This window comes from Suillus clintonianus (genome assembly GCF_016758775.1).
Source record: "Suillus clintonianus strain FC179 chromosome Unknown DEU56scaffold_11, whole genome shotgun sequence".
In the NCBI taxonomy this organism is placed as follows: Eukaryota; Fungi; Basidiomycota; class Agaricomycetes; order Boletales; family Suillaceae; genus Suillus; species Suillus clintonianus.
The window spans coordinates 607,822-627,048 of record NW_024539235.1 but is presented as its reverse complement, the minus strand read 5'-3'; the positions used below and the strand labels follow the sequence as shown (position 1 = coordinate 627,048).

General features: G+C 48.3%; 7 protein-coding genes across 7 annotated transcripts; 2 read left to right on the top strand and 5 right to left on the bottom strand.

Moving 5' to 3' along the window:
- The first annotated feature begins 376 nt into the window (after positions 1 to 376).
- DEU56DRAFT_781952 (major facilitator superfamily domain-containing protein) lies at positions 377 to 2,969 on the top strand. Its single transcript, XM_041352077.1, has 10 exons — positions 377 to 482; positions 554 to 1,122; positions 1,180 to 1,237; positions 1,290 to 1,403; positions 1,455 to 1,578; positions 1,638 to 1,794; positions 1,849 to 2,094; positions 2,144 to 2,427; positions 2,482 to 2,598; positions 2,649 to 2,969. Exons 2-10 carry the CDS (start codon positions 862 to 864, stop codon positions 2,782 to 2,784), a joined length of 1,497 nt encoding a protein of 498 aa, XP_041212561.1. The 5' UTR covers positions 377 to 482; positions 554 to 861; the 3' UTR covers positions 2,785 to 2,969.
- On the bottom strand, positions 2,970 to 6,085 carry DEU56DRAFT_781949 (long-chain-fatty-acid-CoA ligase). The gene is made up of 15 exons (XM_041352076.1): positions 5,813 to 6,085; positions 5,739 to 5,753; positions 5,393 to 5,665; positions 5,259 to 5,342; positions 5,200 to 5,206; positions 4,958 to 5,145; positions 4,829 to 4,908; positions 4,756 to 4,777; positions 4,588 to 4,703; positions 4,260 to 4,538; positions 4,091 to 4,202; positions 3,833 to 4,039; positions 3,675 to 3,778; positions 3,327 to 3,622; positions 2,970 to 3,276 (listed from the first exon to the last, which is right to left on the bottom strand). Exons 1-15 carry the CDS (start codon positions 5,901 to 5,903, stop codon positions 3,105 to 3,107), a joined length of 2,046 nt encoding a protein of 681 aa, XP_041212560.1. The 5' UTR covers positions 5,904 to 6,085; the 3' UTR covers positions 2,970 to 3,104.
- Positions 6,086 to 6,343: 258 nt separating this feature from the next.
- DEU56DRAFT_62595 (uncharacterized protein) lies at positions 6,344 to 7,592 on the bottom strand. The gene is made up of 5 exons (XM_041347023.1): positions 7,203 to 7,592; positions 6,832 to 7,150; positions 6,663 to 6,745; positions 6,577 to 6,601; positions 6,344 to 6,517 (listed from the first exon to the last, which is right to left on the bottom strand). The coding sequence occupies exons 1-5, from the start codon at positions 7,482 to 7,484 to the stop codon at positions 6,456 to 6,458; spliced, it is 771 nt and encodes a 256-aa protein (XP_041212559.1). The 5' UTR covers positions 7,485 to 7,592; the 3' UTR covers positions 6,344 to 6,455.
- Positions 7,593 to 9,331: 1,739 nt separating this feature from the next.
- On the bottom strand, positions 9,332 to 11,403 carry DEU56DRAFT_781935 (uncharacterized protein). The gene is made up of 4 exons (XM_041352075.1): positions 11,382 to 11,403; positions 10,977 to 11,310; positions 9,407 to 10,921; positions 9,332 to 9,355 (listed from the first exon to the last, which is right to left on the bottom strand). The coding sequence occupies exon 3, from the start codon at positions 10,914 to 10,916 to the stop codon at positions 9,657 to 9,659; it is 1,260 nt and encodes a 419-aa protein (XP_041212558.1). The 5' UTR covers positions 10,917 to 10,921; positions 10,977 to 11,310; positions 11,382 to 11,403; the 3' UTR covers positions 9,332 to 9,355; positions 9,407 to 9,656.
- Positions 11,401 to 13,592, bottom strand: DEU56DRAFT_881524 (zinc-finger of mitochondrial splicing suppressor 51-domain-containing protein; the record flags this gene model as incomplete). Its single annotated transcript, XM_041356103.1, has 3 exons — positions 11,401 to 12,803; positions 12,854 to 13,066; positions 13,118 to 13,592. The coding sequence occupies 3 exons, from the start codon at positions 13,590 to 13,592 to the stop codon at positions 11,878 to 11,880; spliced, it is 1,614 nt and encodes a 537-aa protein (XP_041212557.1). The 3' UTR covers positions 11,401 to 11,877.
- A 29-nt stretch (positions 13,593 to 13,621) lies between these two features.
- Positions 13,622 to 14,598, top strand: DEU56DRAFT_781931 (IGPD-domain-containing protein). Its single transcript, XM_041352074.1, has 5 exons — positions 13,622 to 13,848; positions 13,900 to 13,987; positions 14,050 to 14,147; positions 14,201 to 14,385; positions 14,441 to 14,598. The coding sequence occupies exons 1-5, from the start codon at positions 13,711 to 13,713 to the stop codon at positions 14,535 to 14,537; spliced, it is 606 nt and encodes a 201-aa protein (XP_041212556.1). The 5' UTR covers positions 13,622 to 13,710; the 3' UTR covers positions 14,538 to 14,598.
- DEU56DRAFT_781928 (Metalloprotease) lies at positions 14,599 to 18,570 on the bottom strand. The gene is made up of 17 exons (XM_041352073.1): positions 18,338 to 18,570; positions 17,720 to 18,282; positions 17,575 to 17,674; positions 17,183 to 17,518; positions 17,025 to 17,128; positions 16,663 to 16,976; positions 16,156 to 16,604; positions 15,890 to 16,100; positions 15,726 to 15,837; positions 15,626 to 15,675; positions 15,519 to 15,573; positions 15,303 to 15,467; positions 15,244 to 15,251; positions 15,063 to 15,185; positions 14,944 to 15,007; positions 14,782 to 14,892; positions 14,599 to 14,729 (listed from the first exon to the last, which is right to left on the bottom strand). Exons 1-17 carry the CDS (start codon positions 18,369 to 18,371, stop codon positions 14,688 to 14,690), a joined length of 2,841 nt encoding a protein of 946 aa, XP_041212555.1. The 5' UTR covers positions 18,372 to 18,570; the 3' UTR covers positions 14,599 to 14,687.
- Positions 18,571 to 19,227: the final 657 nt, after the last annotated feature.

The window sequence follows — 19,227 nt, the reverse complement described above, 5'->3', positions numbered from 1 at the left end:
CACAACGAGCTCCTTGTTTGTGTATGTTATTATCATCCCAGCCACCGGCATCAACCGATTCTCACGTGTGCTCAAGGTAGCCTCACGTGACAAAGTATACAAAGCGTGACAAAACTACAGACAAAGACGTTTGATGTTATACGCGTGTGTAGCATATTTTAGGCAGTCACTCTACTGGCGTGGTCGGTTTTGTATGAGCCCTACCTTAGTAGAGTAACGAGCGTTCATTTCAGTGCATTTGCAGAGATATGGTGTCCAACAAAAAGTCGGTAAAAGCTCGGAGAAATAGCACTATGTGGTCGTATTTGGTGTATTACTATCAGATTGTAACGTAGAGTCCGACTGTCTTCTACTATCCTCTGCAGCCTTGTTCCTTTGTTGGGCCATCAATGCATCAAGGTGTGTATATCGTACATGTCACAGGGAGGTCGTATGACAACTAGAAGGTGCAGACCGTGCCCAAAATACACTATGTGCCTTGGGTAAGTTGCGAAATTAACCTACATGATGTAAATCGGGGATCATCGGGCCAGTGTTCATAATCACATTGCAGACAATGCTCTCCTCTAGAGCTAGCAGATATTTGACATACATGTCCAACATGTAGATGTCATGCCACTCCGTGTGAGGTTTTTATGCGGATTACATTTTTGAACCAAGTCATCCCAGGACCACCCTTTCAAAACCCCTTCTGGATCTGAGGATTTTAAGAGGGGGCTGCCAATGGACAAGACACGTAAATTGTGTTTTTATCAACTGATGGAAAGATGTCCACAGAATTCTCGCCACCTGTTTGGCATCCTCGCATAAATACCATCTTCCTCCAATTGAATTCCCTCGCCTTTGTCATCGTTTTCAACCATGCCTCCTGCCAACGACACGACCAATTATGATGAGACATGTCCACTCCTCCGCACTTCCAATCCTCACACCACCGAAGCTCAAATTGCTGAGAAACCCAAGCCCACTCCTTTACCCAAGGGTCAACTCGCTGCACTCTGTGTAGTTCGTCTAGTCGATCCCATAGCGTTCACCCAGGTCTTTCCATACGTCAACGAATTCATGAGCGATCTCCATCTTACAGATGACCCTTCGAAAATAGGCTTTTACAGCGGCTTGGTTGTATGTCTTATACTTCGGTTTCATCATCTGATCGCTATTCGAACTGATCATAATCAGGAGAGCATATTTGCTATATCTCAACTGTGTTCAATCTACCATTGGGCTAAGATATCAGGTACTTCTAACGCTGTGGCATTCTATCTGTCTTTCCTCACACCTTGTTCCAGATGTTATTGGACGACGCCCTGTGATATTTTTGGGCATTATTGGCCTTACCATGTCCACCCTGATGTTTGGTTTGTCCAAATCGCTGGCCAGTGTCTTGCTGGTGCGTTGCTTAGGTGGGAACATTCTATATCTCTCTGGCTCTGTACTAAGTTCTAATTCTGTAGGGGGACTATTTTCGGGAAACATCGCTGTCATTCATTCGGTTTTGGGAGAAATTACCGATTCCACAAACCAGATGGTTGCTTTGCCCATATACGGCCTCACCTGGCCGCTTGGTTCAATCATTGGGTGCGCTCCTTATTTGCACCTAGTTAGGATGTCGATGCTGATCATGCGTACATTCATAGACCACTTATTGGCGGGACGTTCTCTCACCCAGCCTCAAAATATCCCAAGATACTTGGGTACCAGTTCCTTAAGAATTATCCCTATTTCCTGCCATGCTTCATTGCATCCGTGATCGCTATTATTGGTGTTTTCCTTGGATTCCTTTTCCTTGAAGAAGTACGTTCCATCCTTAGGATGTGTGCTATGAGGAGAATCTCATGCCCATCTTAGACTCTCCCCAGTAAGCGCATTTGCAAGAAAAGCGGCTCTTCTACTGCAAGCACCAATGGTGAATGTGCCATAATTGCGCCGGCCCTTCCTGACAAGCCTTTCGGTGTTTCAAAATTATTATCGATACCAATCATATCCGCTTTGGCATTATCTGGCTTCACGCTGAGCTATCTTGCCACATCCTTCGACGTTGTATTTGTCTTGTTCTGCTACTCGCCAATTGAATCCGGCGGTCTGGCATTCTCAGTGAGCTCTATACACTCTGAACAGATGTGGTTAACTGACAACTTGAAAGGCATCGCAAATTGGATACTCCCTTGCTACTGCGGGCGCTATTGCTGCTGCTATCCAGCTTTGCATCATGTCCTACCTGCTTCGAACGTTTGAATCTGCGAAATTGTATAACTTCTGCATGGCTTTATGGCCTTATACCTTCCTCGTCTTGCCCATTTTGAACCTTATCGCTCGTGCTGGCTCGGATGAGACCACCGGCGAACTTGGAACGGCCACTATCGCTTTCCTATGGGTTGGTATCGCTTTCGTCCTCATGTTGACCAAGGTTGCTTCGCTGGCATATTCGTACGTGTCAGTTCATTTTTTGGCTTATCATAGTGGTTGACATGTGATATCTAGCATCAGCATGATTCTGACCAAGGAGAACGCTCCGAATGCCGCATCGCTGGGGCAGTCAAACGGTATAGTTCAATTTGCGATGTGTTTCGCGCGATCGTTCGCTCCCTTTCTGGTCAGGTTTGTGTCTGTCCTCCTTCATGCGCAACATTGCCCTCATGTCCTTCTAGCTCCCTGTTTGCAATTTCCGTTGAGTACAACCTGTTGGGTGGATACCTGTGGGTTGCTATTATGGTAACGGTCTCGTTCCTGGGCACGACGATGTCGCGCAAGATCGAGCAGCACAGTGCTAAGACGATCGGTTGAACGCAGTCTATTTCCAATAGAAGAGCTATCGCAGAGGCAATAAGGAACCACATTCTATATCTCCACAGGCATCATATCACGACACCATCACGGCTATCCGTACTATTTCAATCCTCGTTCATATCCGTATCTTTCGTTACTGTTAGTTACAAGTTCATTTTATCGCTGTTTCTTATAGGGGCACTTCCCATATCGTAAAACAGAAACCGAATATATTCGAGGAGATTCCCTGATTGTGTAACCAAATACATAAACCATAATCGTATATCGACCAGTAAACAATAGATAGATGGATTAAAGGAGGTGCTTAGGCACTTCACCTAAAGCTTACTGGAGCTGCTGTTTGGCTCTCCAAGTGCATACAGGGCCTGCAACTCCGCTGTATATTTCGCATATGCGTCCTTGCGGCGGAGCTTTAGGGTCGGAGTCAAGGTATTATCCTCGATGGAAAACGGATGCAAGCTAATGTGGATACGCTTGATCGTCTCAAATCTGTTGAAGACGGTCAGAACGCTTTGACAAGAGATCCCAAGTCCACCTACCCAGTCAGGCGATTTTTCACCGCCTCTTTGTTTAGAACAGTAAGGACCTGAGCTACGACTCGGGGGTCCTTGATAGCTTTCTCCAGTGCTGGAATGTTATCACCTGTAACCTTCTCGCCGAGAACCGTGGACACTAATGGAGCCAGGGCCTCTGGCTCCGGGACGAGCACAGCCAGCAGGTACGATTGCATAGAATCGCCATGGACAAAGATCTGCTGCACGAGTGGGCATGCCGCATACATGTTCTCGACTTTCTCGAGAGCAACGTATTCGCCTTGTGACAGTTTCATAATATTCTGCGGAATACAAAATGAAGTCAGGGTGTGGGTGATATGAGAGGAAACTGACTTTGACACGGTCAATGATCTTGAATCGACCTTGCGCGTCAACCTCAGCAACATCGCCGGTATGGATCCAACCGTCGTTCAAGGTCTCACGGGTATTTTTCTCGTCTGTCATTATGGTGGGCGCTTAACACCAATACACTCATTCGAATACGACCTCACCCTTGTAATATCTGGAGAAACAATTGGGACCGCGGACACAGAGTTCGCCTCGAGGGTTGGGCTTGTCCTCGGCCGTGTAGTTCATGGAAGTCACGTCGACCAATTTCAATTCGTTCACGGGCTGGGGAGGACCAATGGTTCCTCCACAGTCAGGGTCCGCCTTGATCGTATGTGTACAGACACCACAGTTCTCGGTCATTCCGTAACCTGACCCATCCTTCAGATGGCAATTAACAATCGAAGATGAAGGGACCGTACCTTCTGTAACTTCGCAGAAGAGTGCAATCTTCAGGAAATCGATGACCTCGGCGCTGATAGGTGCAGAGCCAGTGCTAACAAGGAGCAAGTTTCCGCCAAGCACAGCACGAATCTTCGAATGAGACATTGAGTTGTGAATAGGAATGCAAGAGGGTCAATGAAAACATACCTTCCGGAAGACAAGTGCATCCCAGAATGGATGAGTGCTGACACCCGTGGTATGATACTGGTCGAGTTTCGACCGCACAGCTGCCCGGAAGAGAGCGCCCTTCAGTCCAGGGACATTGCCAGCAGCCATGGCAGACTGATAGACTCTGTTCAATACACGAGGTACAGCTGGGAAGAAGTGAGGCTTCAGCATCTGCGCATCCTCAAGGAGACGCAGGGGATCGCCAGTGGAAAATCCGATGCATCCACCGATGGCTATGGTTGTGAGTTCGACAACACGCTGCAAGGACGTTGGTATAGAAGACGAGGTAAGCAAGATACAAACAAACCTCATAGATATGAGCCAACGGCAAGTAAGAGAGAACACTGTTATTTTGAGGATAGTCCATACCAAACATGTTGGAATATGCGGACGATGCGAGATTCCCGTGAGTAAGTATTACACCTGATGAGCAAAAACTTAAGAGTCAGAAGGTCAGCAAATGGATGCCCCGCACCTTTGGGTTGGCTCGTGGTGCCCTGAAGATCCCCAGTTGATAATATTCAAAATGGAATACGAAAGTCACGCACTGAAGTATAGCATAGTGATGCGACAGTGTCGGCTGAAACGGGTAATGTCGGTATCAAGTGCTCTTCACCATACTTTTCAACTACGATGCATGTAAGCAGGTGCTGTAGAAGCCAGGCTGAGATACTCACGATCTGAAAATTCTTTAACCTGCACACCGACGGTCTCCCCCCAAGCCACAAAGGCTTTGTGGGCGTCTGGACTCAAACCGTCAAAGGACACGATCATTTTCAAGACTTTGACTTTAGGAGCTAGTTTCAATAGCGCAGGTATATGATCAGCCGTGGTGAAGATGATGCTAAGATGCGCATGATTGATACTAGACAACCGCAGATGTTAAGGGGTTTAACGAGATAGCGACCGTATCACATACATATATTCTGTGGCGAAGTCATCAGCACGATAGGAGATGGCTCAAAGAAATCTACTTGCCTACAGAATCCTTGCCAAGGGTATCGTAGAGACCAACCCCAACTTTGTTATACGCGTGCAGAGCAAATTCAACAAGTTGCCATTCTGCAGTCAATGATGAGAACTGATCTCGTAGTGAGAAATGACATATATACCTGGCCTGTTCTGTGCCCATATACCAACGGTTTCGAGGTCCTCGCCCTGAAGTTCACCTCGTGAGAATAACCTGTGCAGAGCACTGCCGATGCGACGCCTGCGACCATCCACCTGCTTGTACGTCTGCCACACATAAGGGCCGAATTTGAGCGGATTGGTTGATACTAACGGACGGTGACCGAGGAGTCTAGAGTCCGGATTGATGTTGTAACCGTTGTCAAAAATATCAGGAAGTGTTGGCAGGGCGTTGACGTCCACAAGACCATAAATTGCTGAAATGTGACGAAACAAAATGAGTAATTATAAATTATGTGGTTCTCAATTCCTGTACTAGATAGGACTCACCATTCCGATAGTGGGCTTTGATGAAAGTACTTCGATGTTAATGAAACGTCCGCGGATGAGTATGTGGGACGCACCAGTTTGACCAGGGCGTTTGGTGCCAGGAACAGCGATGGATTGGATATTGTAGTTGACCTTGTCTGGAAAAGCTATGGTCGTTACTGTCATTCTGGGCCAGAAGATGGAAGTTCAGGTTGAACTTGTGACGGTAAAAGGACAAGGTACACGTCAAACCCGTAGGTAGTTGTCGAACGCGGCTACGTAGCAGATTTCACCTGCGACCGGTGACGTAAATGAACCCGAATTACCGGCAAGAGGCGCAGAGTCAGTATCATGATGCAGGGTCCTATGATACTGATTGCATTGGCCCTCATTCAAGTCAACAACTCGTACCACCGTTGGCATCGCGCTCGCTATGCAGATTACCGAATGTATAGTCTAATGTCATGCAGCTTTGAGTGTCGAAAGAAGGATTGACTGATAGACAACAACACGCCACTCGAGAATCACAAGCCTAGGATTCGGACCGCCACAATCCGAATCATGGGAGCTTGAGCTTAGGTTTCTCTCGTAGAAGACAAGTTGAGGCGGCTTATTTGATGCGATGCTTGTCTGTGTTCAAGTTCTATGTCAGACAATTTCGAGCGCTAGTATGTACCGACTTGTTGGAAGTATGTATATAACAGTTATTTCTCGACTCTTTCGCAAATCTGTAAATCCTTAGTTGGTGCCAAGGTAGATGTCTCCGAGTGCGTTAGGCTGGCCACTAGCGCCAAGAAGGTCTGTGGTGACACATAAGTTACGCAACTGGGACACGAGCCGCTGAAAAGAATCCTCTTACTGTAGTAGGAACCTGACTCCTGGCGCTGCAATGATCATAGTACCATCAGCTCATGTTCTGCGGAAGGCGTGCCCGATGATACTTACGTAGAATGCAAACCAGGCATACCCTTCAATCCAATCCAAACCATCCAGATAAGCTATTGCACCGGTGCAGAAGTCTTCCACCTCTACAAACGTAGGAAGTGAGTGCCATCAATAGAAGGTGGAGAGAGCTGCAGAGGGCGCAGATGCGTCCGAGATGATGGATACTCACCGGTAACATTTGAAGAAGTAGATGCAAACTCCGTGACCCACAATGGCGATGAGAATTTCTCATGGAACGACTCGACATAATTTTTAAAATTGTCGAGACCATCACCGTACCAATGAAGAGCTACGAAATCGATCGTGCATCCAGTGCAATTTCCGAAGAATTGAGATAACCAGGGAGTTCCTGATGGGGCATTGGACACAGCGGGGCTACCGAGTCGGACGCCATTTGCCTTCAGAGGTTGGATGTACTGCATCCATGTTGATGCAGCAGCCATAGGTTCAATATTCGACTGTGAACTAAGATCAGGTTCGTTAAAACCCTAGTAGAAGTTCAACTGAGTGAGACGCCTTCTCTCAAATAGAACAACCTACTAAGACGGTCTTCGCTCCTTGAGCCTGCACTGCAGCCATGAAATTCTTGACATTGCCTTCACCCCATTGCATAGGGATATAGGTAATGCCTGTATTTTTCAGATAGTTTGGAGCGGTACTGCCCCAGTCATATACCCAAGAGACCTGGGTATTTTTAGCGACTGTGATGTCGCCAGTATTGTCGGAATCAGCAAACGCGAGACCACGTTTGGCATTGGCAGCAAATGACCCACTCGCCAACGCCAGAGCCACACAAGATATTGTAAAGGTAAAGTTGAACATTCTGGAGAGGTGTGCTTGGCTAGAGGCACCAGTCCCTTCATGACTTCGCTATTTGAGTGTTTTGAGGATGAGAAGGAAGGCACCTATTGCATCTATTTGCAACCCGCGGGCGCGATTCTCGATGCCTTGACGTGCCTTGATTAAGGCCATCCGTGGTGCTCGAGGATAGAAATGGGATGTTTCTTGCCGCGTTGCCTGAGCTCGTCGTGATGACGTATGGCGGGTCGTCCTAAATCGCTGCAAGTAAGACATGTGTACTCATTACAGTTGTGTTTTAGCATGCAATGCATCTTATGGAAGAATATACGCACCTACAACTTGAAAAGAGCCTCGAGGACGTCAGAACAAGGAACAGTCCTCGAAAGCAATGCTGAACTCGTTCAGGGCCCGTGTTCATCGGGCCCAAGTGGGTACACTGCCCCTAAATCGAGTTCTTTTGGGATATCCGAGATTCCACAACTCGCAAATGGGCTTGGCCAAGAAAAGGCTCAACCCCTGCTCCATCTAGAAAATAGTATGCTGAGTAGTAAATCTGAATGTTCTGAATCTATCACTGCTACATCCGTAATTTCTGAATCAATTTTTCCAGTTCAACGAATTGTTTTTGAGCGTTCACCAAGTAGCGTCGGAAAGGAAGTGGTGTCCCCCGCAATCTCGGGGAAGGCCAACCTTGTGAGAGCAGGCTACGCGGCAAATATTAAGCATAGGCAATGTCAAAAATTTGCCGCTATATTCGAGCACCTAAATTGCGACGCACGAGTTCCTTGTGTGTTGAGTTCTCACAAGTTGGTTGCCTGACCGTGCAGAATCGGCGTGTAGCCGAATCAGGAGAAACTCCCCATTTTGCAGAGCCTTGTTGGGTGCTGAGCCCTCGTGTTCAATATATCCGTGCTGGTAGCAGCTAATGTGGGCCACTAGTACGACTAAGTAGTAGCACGAACATAAACATTGAAAAGCTCCATAACATGCACCTACCAGTTCAAATGCTGGATTCCAACGGATCGCGTCGGACAACCTTGTTAAGCACACCCGCTGACTAAGCCAACCCAATGTGCTTTCACAGGCTACCATGATCATGAGGTGACGGACCCACTGCTAGAAACCCAGATGCCAGGCTGTTACACTTACTTTATGGCTTTTGAATCTAGACCAGTTGAGAGACGTCGCGTCGGCACTCGCACGCGCGTGGTTCAGTGTTACGCGAAGTTTATCGAACAGATGCTCACCTTGTCGCAACGTTCGTTAGCCTCTTTTTCCTCTGATGTGTCCTTACAATGATTAATTATCAGTGGCATATTGACAGACCGTTCACGGCGGCTAGCAGTAAGCTCAGGTCAAATTTAATCTCAAGTAGTACCTTTCGTCCAATGCCAAGTCTGACACCTTCCACAGTGGATCAAAGCTAAGGACCTCTCCGACTCTGACTACTGTTCCCTCCACAGTGGCGAAAAGCGAACCTTGTTAATTAAGGTTCGCAGAGCGGTATTTTCATGATTATGCTATCCCCGTCTGTCTGCGTTGAATGATCACATCCATAAGAAGGTATTTTGGTATACATTCGGGCAGCGGTTTCAGGATGATCAATCGTATACACGCTGCGCATTTCAAGTATTTGTTTTTTCCCTTGCGCATTGTCGCTGTTGGCACGCAGATGTGGATGTCCTGAAAGGGAGGGTTCTCAGGCCAAACAGGCTAAGAGTGCAATTCAGTGCTTGTGCTACATCACGAACAATATTGGTCATTATGCTGTTTATTGTTCGCCAACCACACGAGGTGTCGACTTTTGTTTGCGGGTCACTTGGAACATCCATGAATTTACTGACCGATGGGACGCCAATAACTCCCTGCTTGGGCTTTCACCCACGCTGATGGTGAGGTTTTGATCGAGCTGTAAAATGTGTCATGCATTCACTACTTTACAGAGACCCTACTCCTGACATGCTGTTTTTTGAATGGATGTGATCTCAACTACCAACTAGTTCCGCACTTACGAGATCACGTTTGGCACTCTGAGGTTGCCGTATTTGTGTCTATGGGCGCCTTGAGCGAGCCTACATGCATGTGCGTCATAAGCAGCCATCTTATCGTTCGGTATTACCATCGCCATCAACACACCGTATCGTACATACAGACTGTTCAACGCATATTCACTCCGAAGCCTACTTGAACTCTTCACTCCTCATCGTCATCGACTACACCCTCTGCCCGCAGCGCGGCCACTACGGCCTCCGCTTCAACCGGGTGTTCCTTTCCCCACTCGATGTCTCCAATGACAGGATATTCAAGTAATATCTCCTTCTCCGTCTTCTTTGTGAGTTCTGGGCAGTCTATAACTGGCAACTCCACGCCAAACACCTTGTTATAAAATGTATTGTGATTGCCCAATGCGATGCCCAGAAACTCAGTCACGTTTCCAGGAGTCGTTTCAGGTTTGACGTCGGGAAGGATGTGGCTCGGGAGTGGGATGTACACGGTGTGTGATTTGTTGGCACTGGCTTTGAGCAAAAACACGACGAGTTCGACGAGTGGTAAAGTTGGAAGGCCGTATATGGAGGGTATGTTTTTCAAGTTCTGCGCATGTGATAGTAGTCGCTTCGTGCACCACGCCTGTGGTATGATATCGCGAGGGTTGATGATGTTTCTGTTCCAGACTGCGTACCCAGTGTTAGGGGGTGTGCTCGGGGATGGTGGGAAAGTTTTTGCAAAGAGATTCGCAAAGGCCCCATTACCGGGGCTCGCTCCCGCGGTGGGATACACAACCCCCTCCCCTTTCAGGGCACCTGAACTGGCGAGCGCAAGTGCTAACGTAGGAGACAAAGTCCCGCCGAGACTGTGTCCCGTGAACACCACTCTCGTTGACTCCGACGCGAGTATGCCGGTCAGGTATTTATGGAGTGTGAGACCCGCAGAGGCTGAGCCCGGAGGCGAAGGCTCAGTGAGTAGGGTGTGAACAGCAGTGACCGTCCCGTATGCTGCGTATGTCCCTGTCAAGACAATGTCTACTTTGTTCACTGGCACCGGGAGCTCAGTGACTCCGCCTTTCACCCATGCGGGAAAGTCCACTACCCTGCCAACTGCGAGGTTTTCGTACCAGCCATAAGTCGAACTGGCATTTGTCCCAGCGACAGCTACTACGTATGCCTCGCGTGTGCTGCCATCATCGAAGGTGACGCTTGGGCTATATGCGACAAACCATGTGTTGTCGGGCCCAGTATCTGCGTTGTCTGGCTGGGCTTTCCAAATCACCGGTCCCCATACCACTTTCCACTGGCCGTTGATAGCTGAGACGATACCGGGTAACTTGGCCTGCAGGCAGTTTAGGAGAGCGTCATTGTCTCCTTTCGAGGTATAGAGAGCGTTTGAAGCCATGGACAACGCGAAAACTTGTTGGAAGACATCAAAGTCCGAGTTGCCGCTTTGGATTGAAGACATGTTGACTATATCATTAAGTCTGGTGAGTTAGACAACTCAAAGCAGATGGGTGGGACGTACTCGAATTGATGTCAGACAGTTTGGAAAGAAAAGATATGCTGGATAATAAACGTCCAACGAAAGGTGCACTGGACGAGTGAAGGTCTACAGAGGCTGATCAGGGGTATTTATATTGGCCCATGAACCTTGTTCCAACTCAGAGTCGAAACCAGTTCCGAACAAGAGGACTTAATGCTATCCAAATGATATCGATCCGAACAGTGAGTGGCATGTAGAACTTTCGACGTAAGTCGGGTGACCAGCGGTGTCTGATCTCGGGGCTCGACGTTCATACTCCTGGCGGCCTGGGTATGGCATGCATCCCGTTAGAAGTTATTTGATAAACGGCGACTTCCTAGAGTGACATGCCATCAATGAAATCGTTCGAAATAACAGCCTCGATTAGCGTCAGGTGACCGTACTTACTGCCCATTGAGTTCGTCGCCCGTACCACATCCTGCACGATCATGGTAGCTCTCGGCAAAAACCTATTCTTGGTCTGAACAGGGGGAAACACTTATACTGAATGATTTCTTATTCTCTAAGTGATGGTGTTGGGGGGGCTTTTTTGATGCCTGGACTTGAATATGACAATTGAAATGATGGATCTTCATCTCGGTCCTCGGAAGCAAACCAAACCCGAGTTGGAACAGGGGGTTCACAGGGCTGCATTTCCAGTGTCATTGTAGGGCAGACAGGATCAATTTTGCCCGCGATCGGTTACAAGTCCTTCCCCGATGACATATAGACTTTTGGTGATAAGGTGATCAACTCACGTATATAGAAACTGCCCATTTTTGCCATCCGGGTCCGGGAATAACTGTGGGTTCTTTGGAACGTGGTCTCTTCACGAGCCATGGTGTGATATAACCCGAACGAGTTGTGGTCCGGCATGATTAATCGTAGAATCAGAAAGCACATTCTAGAATAAGCTGAAGGAGCTACGCTCTCTCACTTCTCGGCCCTTGCCCCTAATACCCCAAACACCCCAGTTCGTCTTCACCATGACTCTGGGGTCAAAGTCTGCGACCTCCCATTTTTCGCTGCCAAATGCGTTCTCTCCCGGAGTAACCACCCACTCGAACTCACCAGCGACATCTGGTGCAGTCTCAATGGAACGAATATCTCTCTCGACGTCTGCAGGGGAGAAACCTGTTACGAAGATGGGACAACGGGTTGCGAGTAAGGCTGGTATGACAGGGCCCCACTCTGTCGGGGAAGCAATTTGCAAATGGGGCTTGCCATCTAATTCGGATACCGAGTTAGGCGACGGGAAGCCAAAACCGGGGGAGAACAGGAAGAAGGCATCTGTGTAGGGGTCGAAGGTATCCTGAAACTGCGCGTGGACTTCAGCATAGTTCGCTTGCAGGCCAGTAATGGTGAGCTGAGGGGTATAAGGGACAGTGTAAGAGGGAATGCCGTAGAGTTCAACTGATGATCGTGTGCGCTTAAGGCGCACGATAGGTGCTGGTGTCGGAGGGTTATAAACGTTCGGCACATAAACTGGTGTGTCTTCCTCCCGCTGCTTTACAGTGGTGGTGGATGCGTGCGTCGTGGACACATTTTCTGCCGCAGATTTGTTGGTGATTGTATCCTCTTTTGCTACAGATTCATTGGGGGGGTTCGGAGGGGGTGAATTAGCCGGTCTCGGTAAAGAGACTTGTGGTCCAATGAAGAAGAGGTGAAAATGACAAGATGGGAACAACATGCAAAGTTGCTCCCAGGCATGCGGTGGCAAAGAGGACTCAGCGCGAGCGCCGAGGATGAATATGCGTATCTGGGGTTTTGCAGCACCAGCCTCCTCTGTATCAGGTGCTCCAGGAGGGACATGCAGCATGGTGCGCAGTGCTAGATGCAATTTTAAGGGCGAATTCTATGAATGTGTAGTAGATACTCACCTGCTAGTGAGCGACTTCCTTCAGGTGTAACTCTTTGATTGCTTAAAGTCAGTCCGCTATTTTGATGTAGAATAGAACCAATAGTGAGTGGATAGGTAAGAAGTTTGCTGGCGTGTCGTCTTGAACGTTCTGTGTCCATGGAGGGAAATCCGCGTGTATACCAAAATACGTCCCAATTTGCGAATGATATAGCCTCCTCGTAAGCCTGTGGTCCTGGTGAGTGAATTAATTAGAATGTCCAAAGTGGAATACTAGAAGACGCACCGGGCATCTCAAATTCGCGTAACCGTCGACCGCTTCGGAGATCATGTTCATCCTCGTTAACCTCTCGAAGTCTAGAGCAGTACTTTGTGTGCTCTTGATCATCCATCCAATGCTCCTGCGAGCAATGTGTCGGGAAACCACAGTCAGGACATTCAAATTTCACTGCGAGAGGCTGCGATTTCGTGTGCGCATGAGTGCCGCTATGACCTGAGGCGCATACTGGACATGTAGCCAGTGACTGTATAGCTTCTCCGCGAGCACGTACTGCAGGGAACGGAGATTTCGAGAACTGATGAAATAAGTCGTCCTCGGTCAGCGACGGAACATGTTTTTCTTGTGCTGGCTTAGTAGACTTGCGAAAAAGATTAAATAGGGACCTGGTCCTAGGCTGGTTGGCACATAATGATCGTTGACGGGTCTGTGGCCCAAGGACAGCTCGCAGTGCTGACCTTGAGCGAAGAAACGGAGAAGCCATAAGTAGATGTTTGTTGTTGTTGTTCAAGATCTTTTAGATGGGTTGTTTGTTCTTGTTGTCCAAAGCCATCTACGTAGCCTAATTTGGGTTGTGCTAATGGCCTTCCCATCAGTTGATCATGGCAGCACGAACAGCTACGATCTCAAGAAAGACTAACGAGACACAGATAGAAGTTTCTATTAACCTTGACTGCGCTCCTGGATCCCAAAATGCTCAGGTAATTGAGATATCAACGGGAATTGGTTTTCTGGATCACGTATGAATAACAATTTCGTAACTCCAGACTCCGGCTGATTGAGTTTACCAGATGTACCATGCCTTGGCAAAGCATGGAGGGATGTCACTGACCATGAAATGTAAAGGCGATCTATGGATTGATGACCATCACACAGCAGATAAGTATCGTATGTCCTCTTGGTTGAAGGAATCACAGAACCAATATATCCGCGGTATTTACAGGATAGCGCGATCGCACTCGGAACGGCTTTCAAGCAAGCTCTTGGTGAAGTTCGTGGAATTCGTCGATACGGAACTGGATTTGCACCTTTGGATGAGGTGAGTGACCGGGAGGCAGCTTTGATGTCACATGCCCATCTAACAATTTCCAGGCTCTCTCTCGAGCCGTTATTGATATTTGCTCCAGACCGTACTGTGTCACTGATCTGGGCTTAAAGAGGGAGAAGATTGGAGACCTTTCGACGGAAATGATCCCTCATATATTCTATTCTTTTGCCATAGCTTCTGGTGCGACTCTTCACGTCGATGTCCTACGGGGCGAAAACGATCACCACAGGTGTGTTTGTCCAACGTTCGTTAATCCAGTGACAGCACTCAGCCACCAACTGCAGATCTGAATCCGCGTTCAAGGCACTTGCCCTTGCGATCAAACAAGCCATCGAACGTACTGGTGGCGACGACATTCCAAGTACAAAAGGAGTTTTGTGACAATTTTGTGCATGAGCTTCAGTTCAACCCTTTGATCATAGCGGGTATAAAAGGATAAAGAAATGCTTGAAATAGATAATGTACAGACTGCAGTGTTCGAACCACATATTAACCACAGGAAAACGAATGTCACAAAAACAAGGTATCAGATCAAGACCAAAAGACACATCTCTTCTCTTTTGGAGGATTAAGCTGTCAAATATTGCGTCAGCAGGAGTCTGTGTCTCATGGCGCCTGCACTTGCCTTGGCATACTTTGAGCACTTGAAGGCTTCTGCGAACTCCGGAATATTGTACACAGTCCCTTCCGCGCGATACCGGTTTGGCGAATGAGGGTCTGACCGGACACGTCGAACCTTTTGCAAGATTATATGGAAACGGCTGTTGAGATGGATAGAAACACTTACTGCGTCAGCAGGGCTAATGTTCATTGCCCATGTACGGGCAAACGAGATGAAGAATAGCTGCTCCCTAAAACATGCCGTTAGTGTCTGAGTATTTCACTAATACATCGAGTTTCGCGAACCGAGTGTAGCCAAGGCCAGGAAGCATGTATTCTTTTCCGGCGTCGTATGAATCTTCGTATTGTGCCTTCCAAGCCCGATATGCCTGAATCAGACCTGTGTCCCCGATGTTTTCACCGGAGGTACTTGAAAGCCCTCAATTAGTAACGTGAGCAAGCTTGAACGTCATGACCATGAACTTACAGATTTCCCTGTGGATCAACTGGTCAATGTTTATCAATGACAAACATAATAGAACATACATTGACATGAATGAGCCCTCCCTTGCCATCATCTACTGTATACGAGGAGTATTGCTCCACGATGCAGTCCTGGCGAATCTGGTATGCGTCGCTGGTCTGGCGTGACCACCACTCTTCGAGTTTTCCTTGTTGGTTGTAAAGACGACCTGAGGAGTCAAATGCGTGCTAATGCCACTTAGGCCAGTGCGTATGGGAAGAGTAATGTGTCGAGCTCACAGTCAACTCGTGTGCAGCTACCATTCCAAAGGAGCCATAAGAGAGGTATCCAGGCCTGTAGAAGCGTGGTTGAGAAGGGACTTGGAAATAGTAACGTATATTCGCACCAGCTCTCGGAGAAGAAGGGAGGTTGTAAGATTCCGGCTGGGAAGACAATCTTGTGTGTTCTTTGTCAGTCCAGTGCCTTGACCATACGATTCCACTTACTTCATTGGCAGGAGGGTTGTAGTACGCATTTACAGTTGCTGGTGTCATCTCCCACTCGTCAGGATTTCGCTGCTTGCCGACTTTCTGCCACATCTTGTACATGTCGGAGGAGCTGTTTGATATACGGTCAGTACTTGATTTGAGCGGGCATTGGTGCAACATACGAAGCACTAAGCATGTTTTCAAAGAAGGTGTCCACATGTACTTTCACCAGGGTGTAGTAGGATACAAGGGAACGTGGATCACGTGTGTCTGGGGATAGAGGGAAGCCAACCTTGACGCGAAGGGCTTCAGCTTTCTCCGCAGCTTTGCGAGCGGACTCCTCATCCATCCATTCGATACGGCGTAGAGATCTCTCAAAGGCGTCAATGATGTCTGACGAATGAAAAGTCAGTAGCGTTCTAGGGGCAAAAATTCTTTCTTTACTCACTATCGATGACCTGCGTTGCTTTCTGCCTTGATTCGCCAGGGAACGTTTGGTTCACAAAGTATCTTCCAGTACCGAAGCCCAACGCAGCATCCACCTTAGTCATGCAAAACTGGGAGCGTTCGCCAACTACGCCGGGCTTGTAGCCATACAAAGTTTCTTGTAGAGTTCTCACAGCCTTCCAAGCCTCAGTGGTCCGACCAAGGTTGGGGGCATACTCTAACGATGCGCGCACAACAAGATATGCCTCGATGACATCCGCTTCTGTCTTCTTCAAGATCTCCGACAGGGAATTCGGGTAAGGTTTGTACGTGATGACAACACGACTTGGGAAGACACGAGGAGTGAACGTGGCAAAATAGTCCGGGAAGTTGATCTGCGAGAGCTCGGCCTTGAGGGTGTTGATGTTGGTCGGGTTGTACGTCCCGAATGGATCTTGCTGCAGCTTGTCACTAATAATTTTATAACCACAGTCAGAGTCTGCCAATGGCGGGATGTGAATCGGCTTACAGGTCAAGTGTCGCGTCCGCGATTTCAGTCTCGAACTTGACAACTTTCTGCGCAAGCTCGCGAGCGTTCTGGAAAGGATCTCCAGGGCTACGTCTCCGACCATCCTCATTGTCGTCGTCATCGTCGTCGCCATTTTCATCCCAAGGTGGCCAGGGCCAGGGGGGCCAGACATGCTCGCTGTCTTCGAGTTCTTCCGTCTGGAGGATGATTCCTGTAGTTTCTTCACTCAAAACTTTGTCATCTCTCAAGGATGACAAGAGGCGCTCAATGGCATCCTGATATACGGTGAGGATGCTCTTGTCCTTGTAATACTCCTGATGATTGTTAGGCGTATTGAAAGTTCTAAGATTTCGGGAGCTGACCTTGGAAGGGAGTCCCAGGCTGGGTTGACTGAACCACAGAATCATATTGTTCGGGTCAGCACCAGCATCGCCTTCAACACTAAACTCAAAAAGTGCGTCGACACCTAAGTCATGGCATGAGCGAACGGGCAACAGAAGGTTAAATAAACGACTCTTACCCCGAGAGTGCAGATAACCTAGGGCGTTGGATAGGCCCTGTCTCGGATTCATGGTATATCCTTGGGTAGTCTTCCCCCTGTAAAGCTTCCGAATCGTGTTGACGAACTTCTGTAATGGTTCCTGGCCAAGATAATCAAGTCGCGCTTCATCCATGCATGAACCGTACAGTATACGGATCTTGTGAAGCAGTTGATCATCCCACGAATTGTCTTGGATAGATGAGTCGCCTTCGAGTAATTTAAGAATGACTTGCGCATTCTGCTCTGAAAGAACCGAAAAGGAATTGATGGCACCCTTGTCACCCGGAACGGGGTGCGAGGCAATCCAGCCACCGTCTGATGATGTAATTAAGCAATGCAGCGGACACGATACAAACCACGTGCCGACTTACTTGCAAAATCATAGAAATTTTCGCAAGGGTCTTGTGATGTGTCCAGGGAGGATAGAATGGATGCAGCCAAAACGATGCAATCCGGAGTGTTGCATGTATCCTGTAAATGGTGAGACATAGTTCAACCACACACAAATAGACCTACCGATGGAGGCGCAGGCCCGGGTGGTGGGCTAGGATTCTCGGGAGGCCCTGTGGGTTCTGGCCCAACGATCACCGTGTGCGTGTGAATATTTGTCGTCGTGTAAGTGGAGGTGGAAATCGAGGTGGAAACATATGTTTTCGTGGCAGTGGTTGTCGCAGTTTTGGTCGCTGTGGTTGTGCCGAAGACGGTAGAAAACGTCGTAGACACCGCAGTGGTGGTAGTCACAATGCCAGAGATTATAGTCGATGCAGCAGTAGTCGTGTGAGTCACTGTAGCAGTTGCGGTCTTGGTCAGGGTAGTATTACCTCCACCGCCGTCACCACCTCCACCACCAGGGAGGCCATTTCGCAGATTCAGTTTATGTTGTGCGCCAGCGAATAGGCCAATAAAGACGGAACTTATGAGAAGCAGTATGAGGACTTCAACAAGCAGAACTTTAGTGAGACCCGTGAGAGGCTCTTGAACAACGTCAGCTATTCTTCGAGACATAGATGGGTGGGGAGAGCGTGACTGGGCGCTTTGCGGAGAATCATCATCTCCACCTCGCAAGAGAGGTGCAGACTCTGTTCTCAAAGTAAGCAACAAACGTAGATAATATTTGACTGACTAATATCGTACCTTGGTCAGTTGAGGGCCTTGGCTCATACGCCATGGCGAATGCGAGTGTGGCCAACAGAAACAGAGACGGTCTTTAAGTACCTCGTGGACGCGTGCTGAGCGTATGGAAAGCACGCGGCTTCCTCCCATATGGAAGCTAACCGCGGTCCCGAATAAGGAAACTCCTGGAAGCTTTTGGACAACAGATCAAAACAACGCCTACCGTCTGCATCCTGGCACAACTTAGTGCTCAGGCGATTTTCACATCAATATGTACAAGCCTCGCGTTATGCGTGCAGCTTCAGGCCTTTGACGCACACAGTCGTGATCACCAAATTGACACGTGGATCATTGGCTCTCGTAAGCCAAAACTTACCAATATGTGATGTACCCCATTTTTCCTTATTCAAAATAGAGCTTTCTACGTGTCCCGTCCAGGGTTCAATAAATGACGAGGATTCTGCAATGCGTTGCTCTATCTCGTTACATGCAACTGCAACGTCATCCTCTGTTAAGCTTTCTGGCTTTACTAGTAGCTCGCCGTTACTAACCTCACCAGCTGTGGTGTTCATGCGAAATTAGCATGATATGCCGCATGGTCTCACCATGGACATAGCACTGATGGTTACTACGAGAATGAGCCCAATAGTGTTGACCCCTACGATGCTCACCCACGATCTTCCACTGTGGACCTAGACGCTCGGGTCAGCCCAATCCGTATTATCCCAGCGCGGCAATCTCACCAGGGCGAAACTGCAGACCAGATTATCTATCCGCCTGGAACGAAATCTACTGGCCACACATTCTGGTATCACGATGCATACGATAATGGTTCCAGGCAGGAACAGGAAATCCGAATGGGGGCACCAGCTTGGAGGCATTTTTCTCCGATTATAATACGACTTGCCGAT

What these genes read in the sequence shown, in the direction of transcription:
- DEU56DRAFT_781952 (XM_041352077.1), top strand. Translation starts at nt 862, where the DNA reads ATGCCTCCTGCCAACGACACGACCAATTATGATGAGACATGTCCACTC. An exon ending in GCTTTTACAGCGGCTTGGTT is followed by an intron (nt 1,123 to 1,179) that starts GTATGTCTTATA and finishes GATCATAATCAG; the next exon opens with GAGAGCATATTTGCTATATC. An exon ending in TTCGCTCCCTTTCTGGTCAG is followed by an intron (nt 2,599 to 2,648) that starts GTTTGTGTCTGT and finishes ATGTCCTTCTAG; the next exon opens with CTCCCTGTTTGCAATTTCCG.
- DEU56DRAFT_781949 (XM_041352076.1), bottom strand. Translation starts at nt 5,903, where the DNA reads ATGACAGTAACGACCATAGCTTTTCCAGACAAGGTCAACTACAATATC. An exon ending in GGTTAAAGAATTTTCAGATC is followed by an intron (nt 4,909 to 4,957) that starts GTGAGTATCTCA and finishes CATGCATCGTAG; the next exon opens with TTGAAAAGTATGGTGAAGAG. An exon ending in GTGAAAAATCGCCTGACTGG is followed by an intron (nt 3,277 to 3,326) that starts GTAGGTGGACTT and finishes CGTCTTCAACAG; the next exon opens with ATTTGAGACGATCAAGCGTA.
- DEU56DRAFT_62595 (XM_041347023.1), bottom strand. Translation starts at nt 7,484, where the DNA reads ATGTTCAACTTTACCTTTACAATATCTTGTGTGGCTCTGGCGTTGGCG. An exon ending in AAGGAGCGAAGACCGTCTTA is followed by an intron (nt 7,151 to 7,202) that starts GTAGGTTGTTCT and finishes AACTTCTACTAG; the next exon opens with GGTTTTAACGAACCTGATCT. An exon ending in TACTTCTTCAAATGTTACCG is followed by an intron (nt 6,746 to 6,831) that starts GTGAGTATCCAT and finishes CTACGTTTGTAG; the next exon opens with AGGTGGAAGACTTCTGCACC.
- DEU56DRAFT_781935 (XM_041352075.1), bottom strand. Translation starts at nt 10,916, where the DNA reads ATGTCTTCAATCCAAAGCGGCAACTCGGACTTTGATGTCTTCCAACAA.
- DEU56DRAFT_781931 (XM_041352074.1), top strand. Translation starts at nt 13,711, where the DNA reads ATGGCAGCACGAACAGCTACGATCTCAAGAAAGACTAACGAGACACAG. An exon ending in TGATGACCATCACACAGCAG is followed by an intron (nt 13,988 to 14,049) that starts ATAAGTATCGTA and finishes CGCGGTATTTAC; the next exon opens with AGGATAGCGCGATCGCACTC. An exon ending in GATTTGCACCTTTGGATGAG is followed by an intron (nt 14,148 to 14,200) that starts GTGAGTGACCGG and finishes AACAATTTCCAG; the next exon opens with GCTCTCTCTCGAGCCGTTAT.
- DEU56DRAFT_781928 (XM_041352073.1), bottom strand. Translation starts at nt 18,371, where the DNA reads ATGGCGTATGAGCCAAGGCCCTCAACTGACCAAG. An exon ending in AAGGCCCTCAACTGACCAAG is followed by an intron (nt 18,283 to 18,337) that starts GTACGATATTAG and finishes CTTTGAGAACAG; the next exon opens with AGTCTGCACCTCTCTTGCGA. An exon ending in AGCAACGCAGGTCATCGATA is followed by an intron (nt 16,101 to 16,155) that starts GTGAGTAAAGAA and finishes TTCATTCGTCAG; the next exon opens with ACATCATTGACGCCTTTGAG.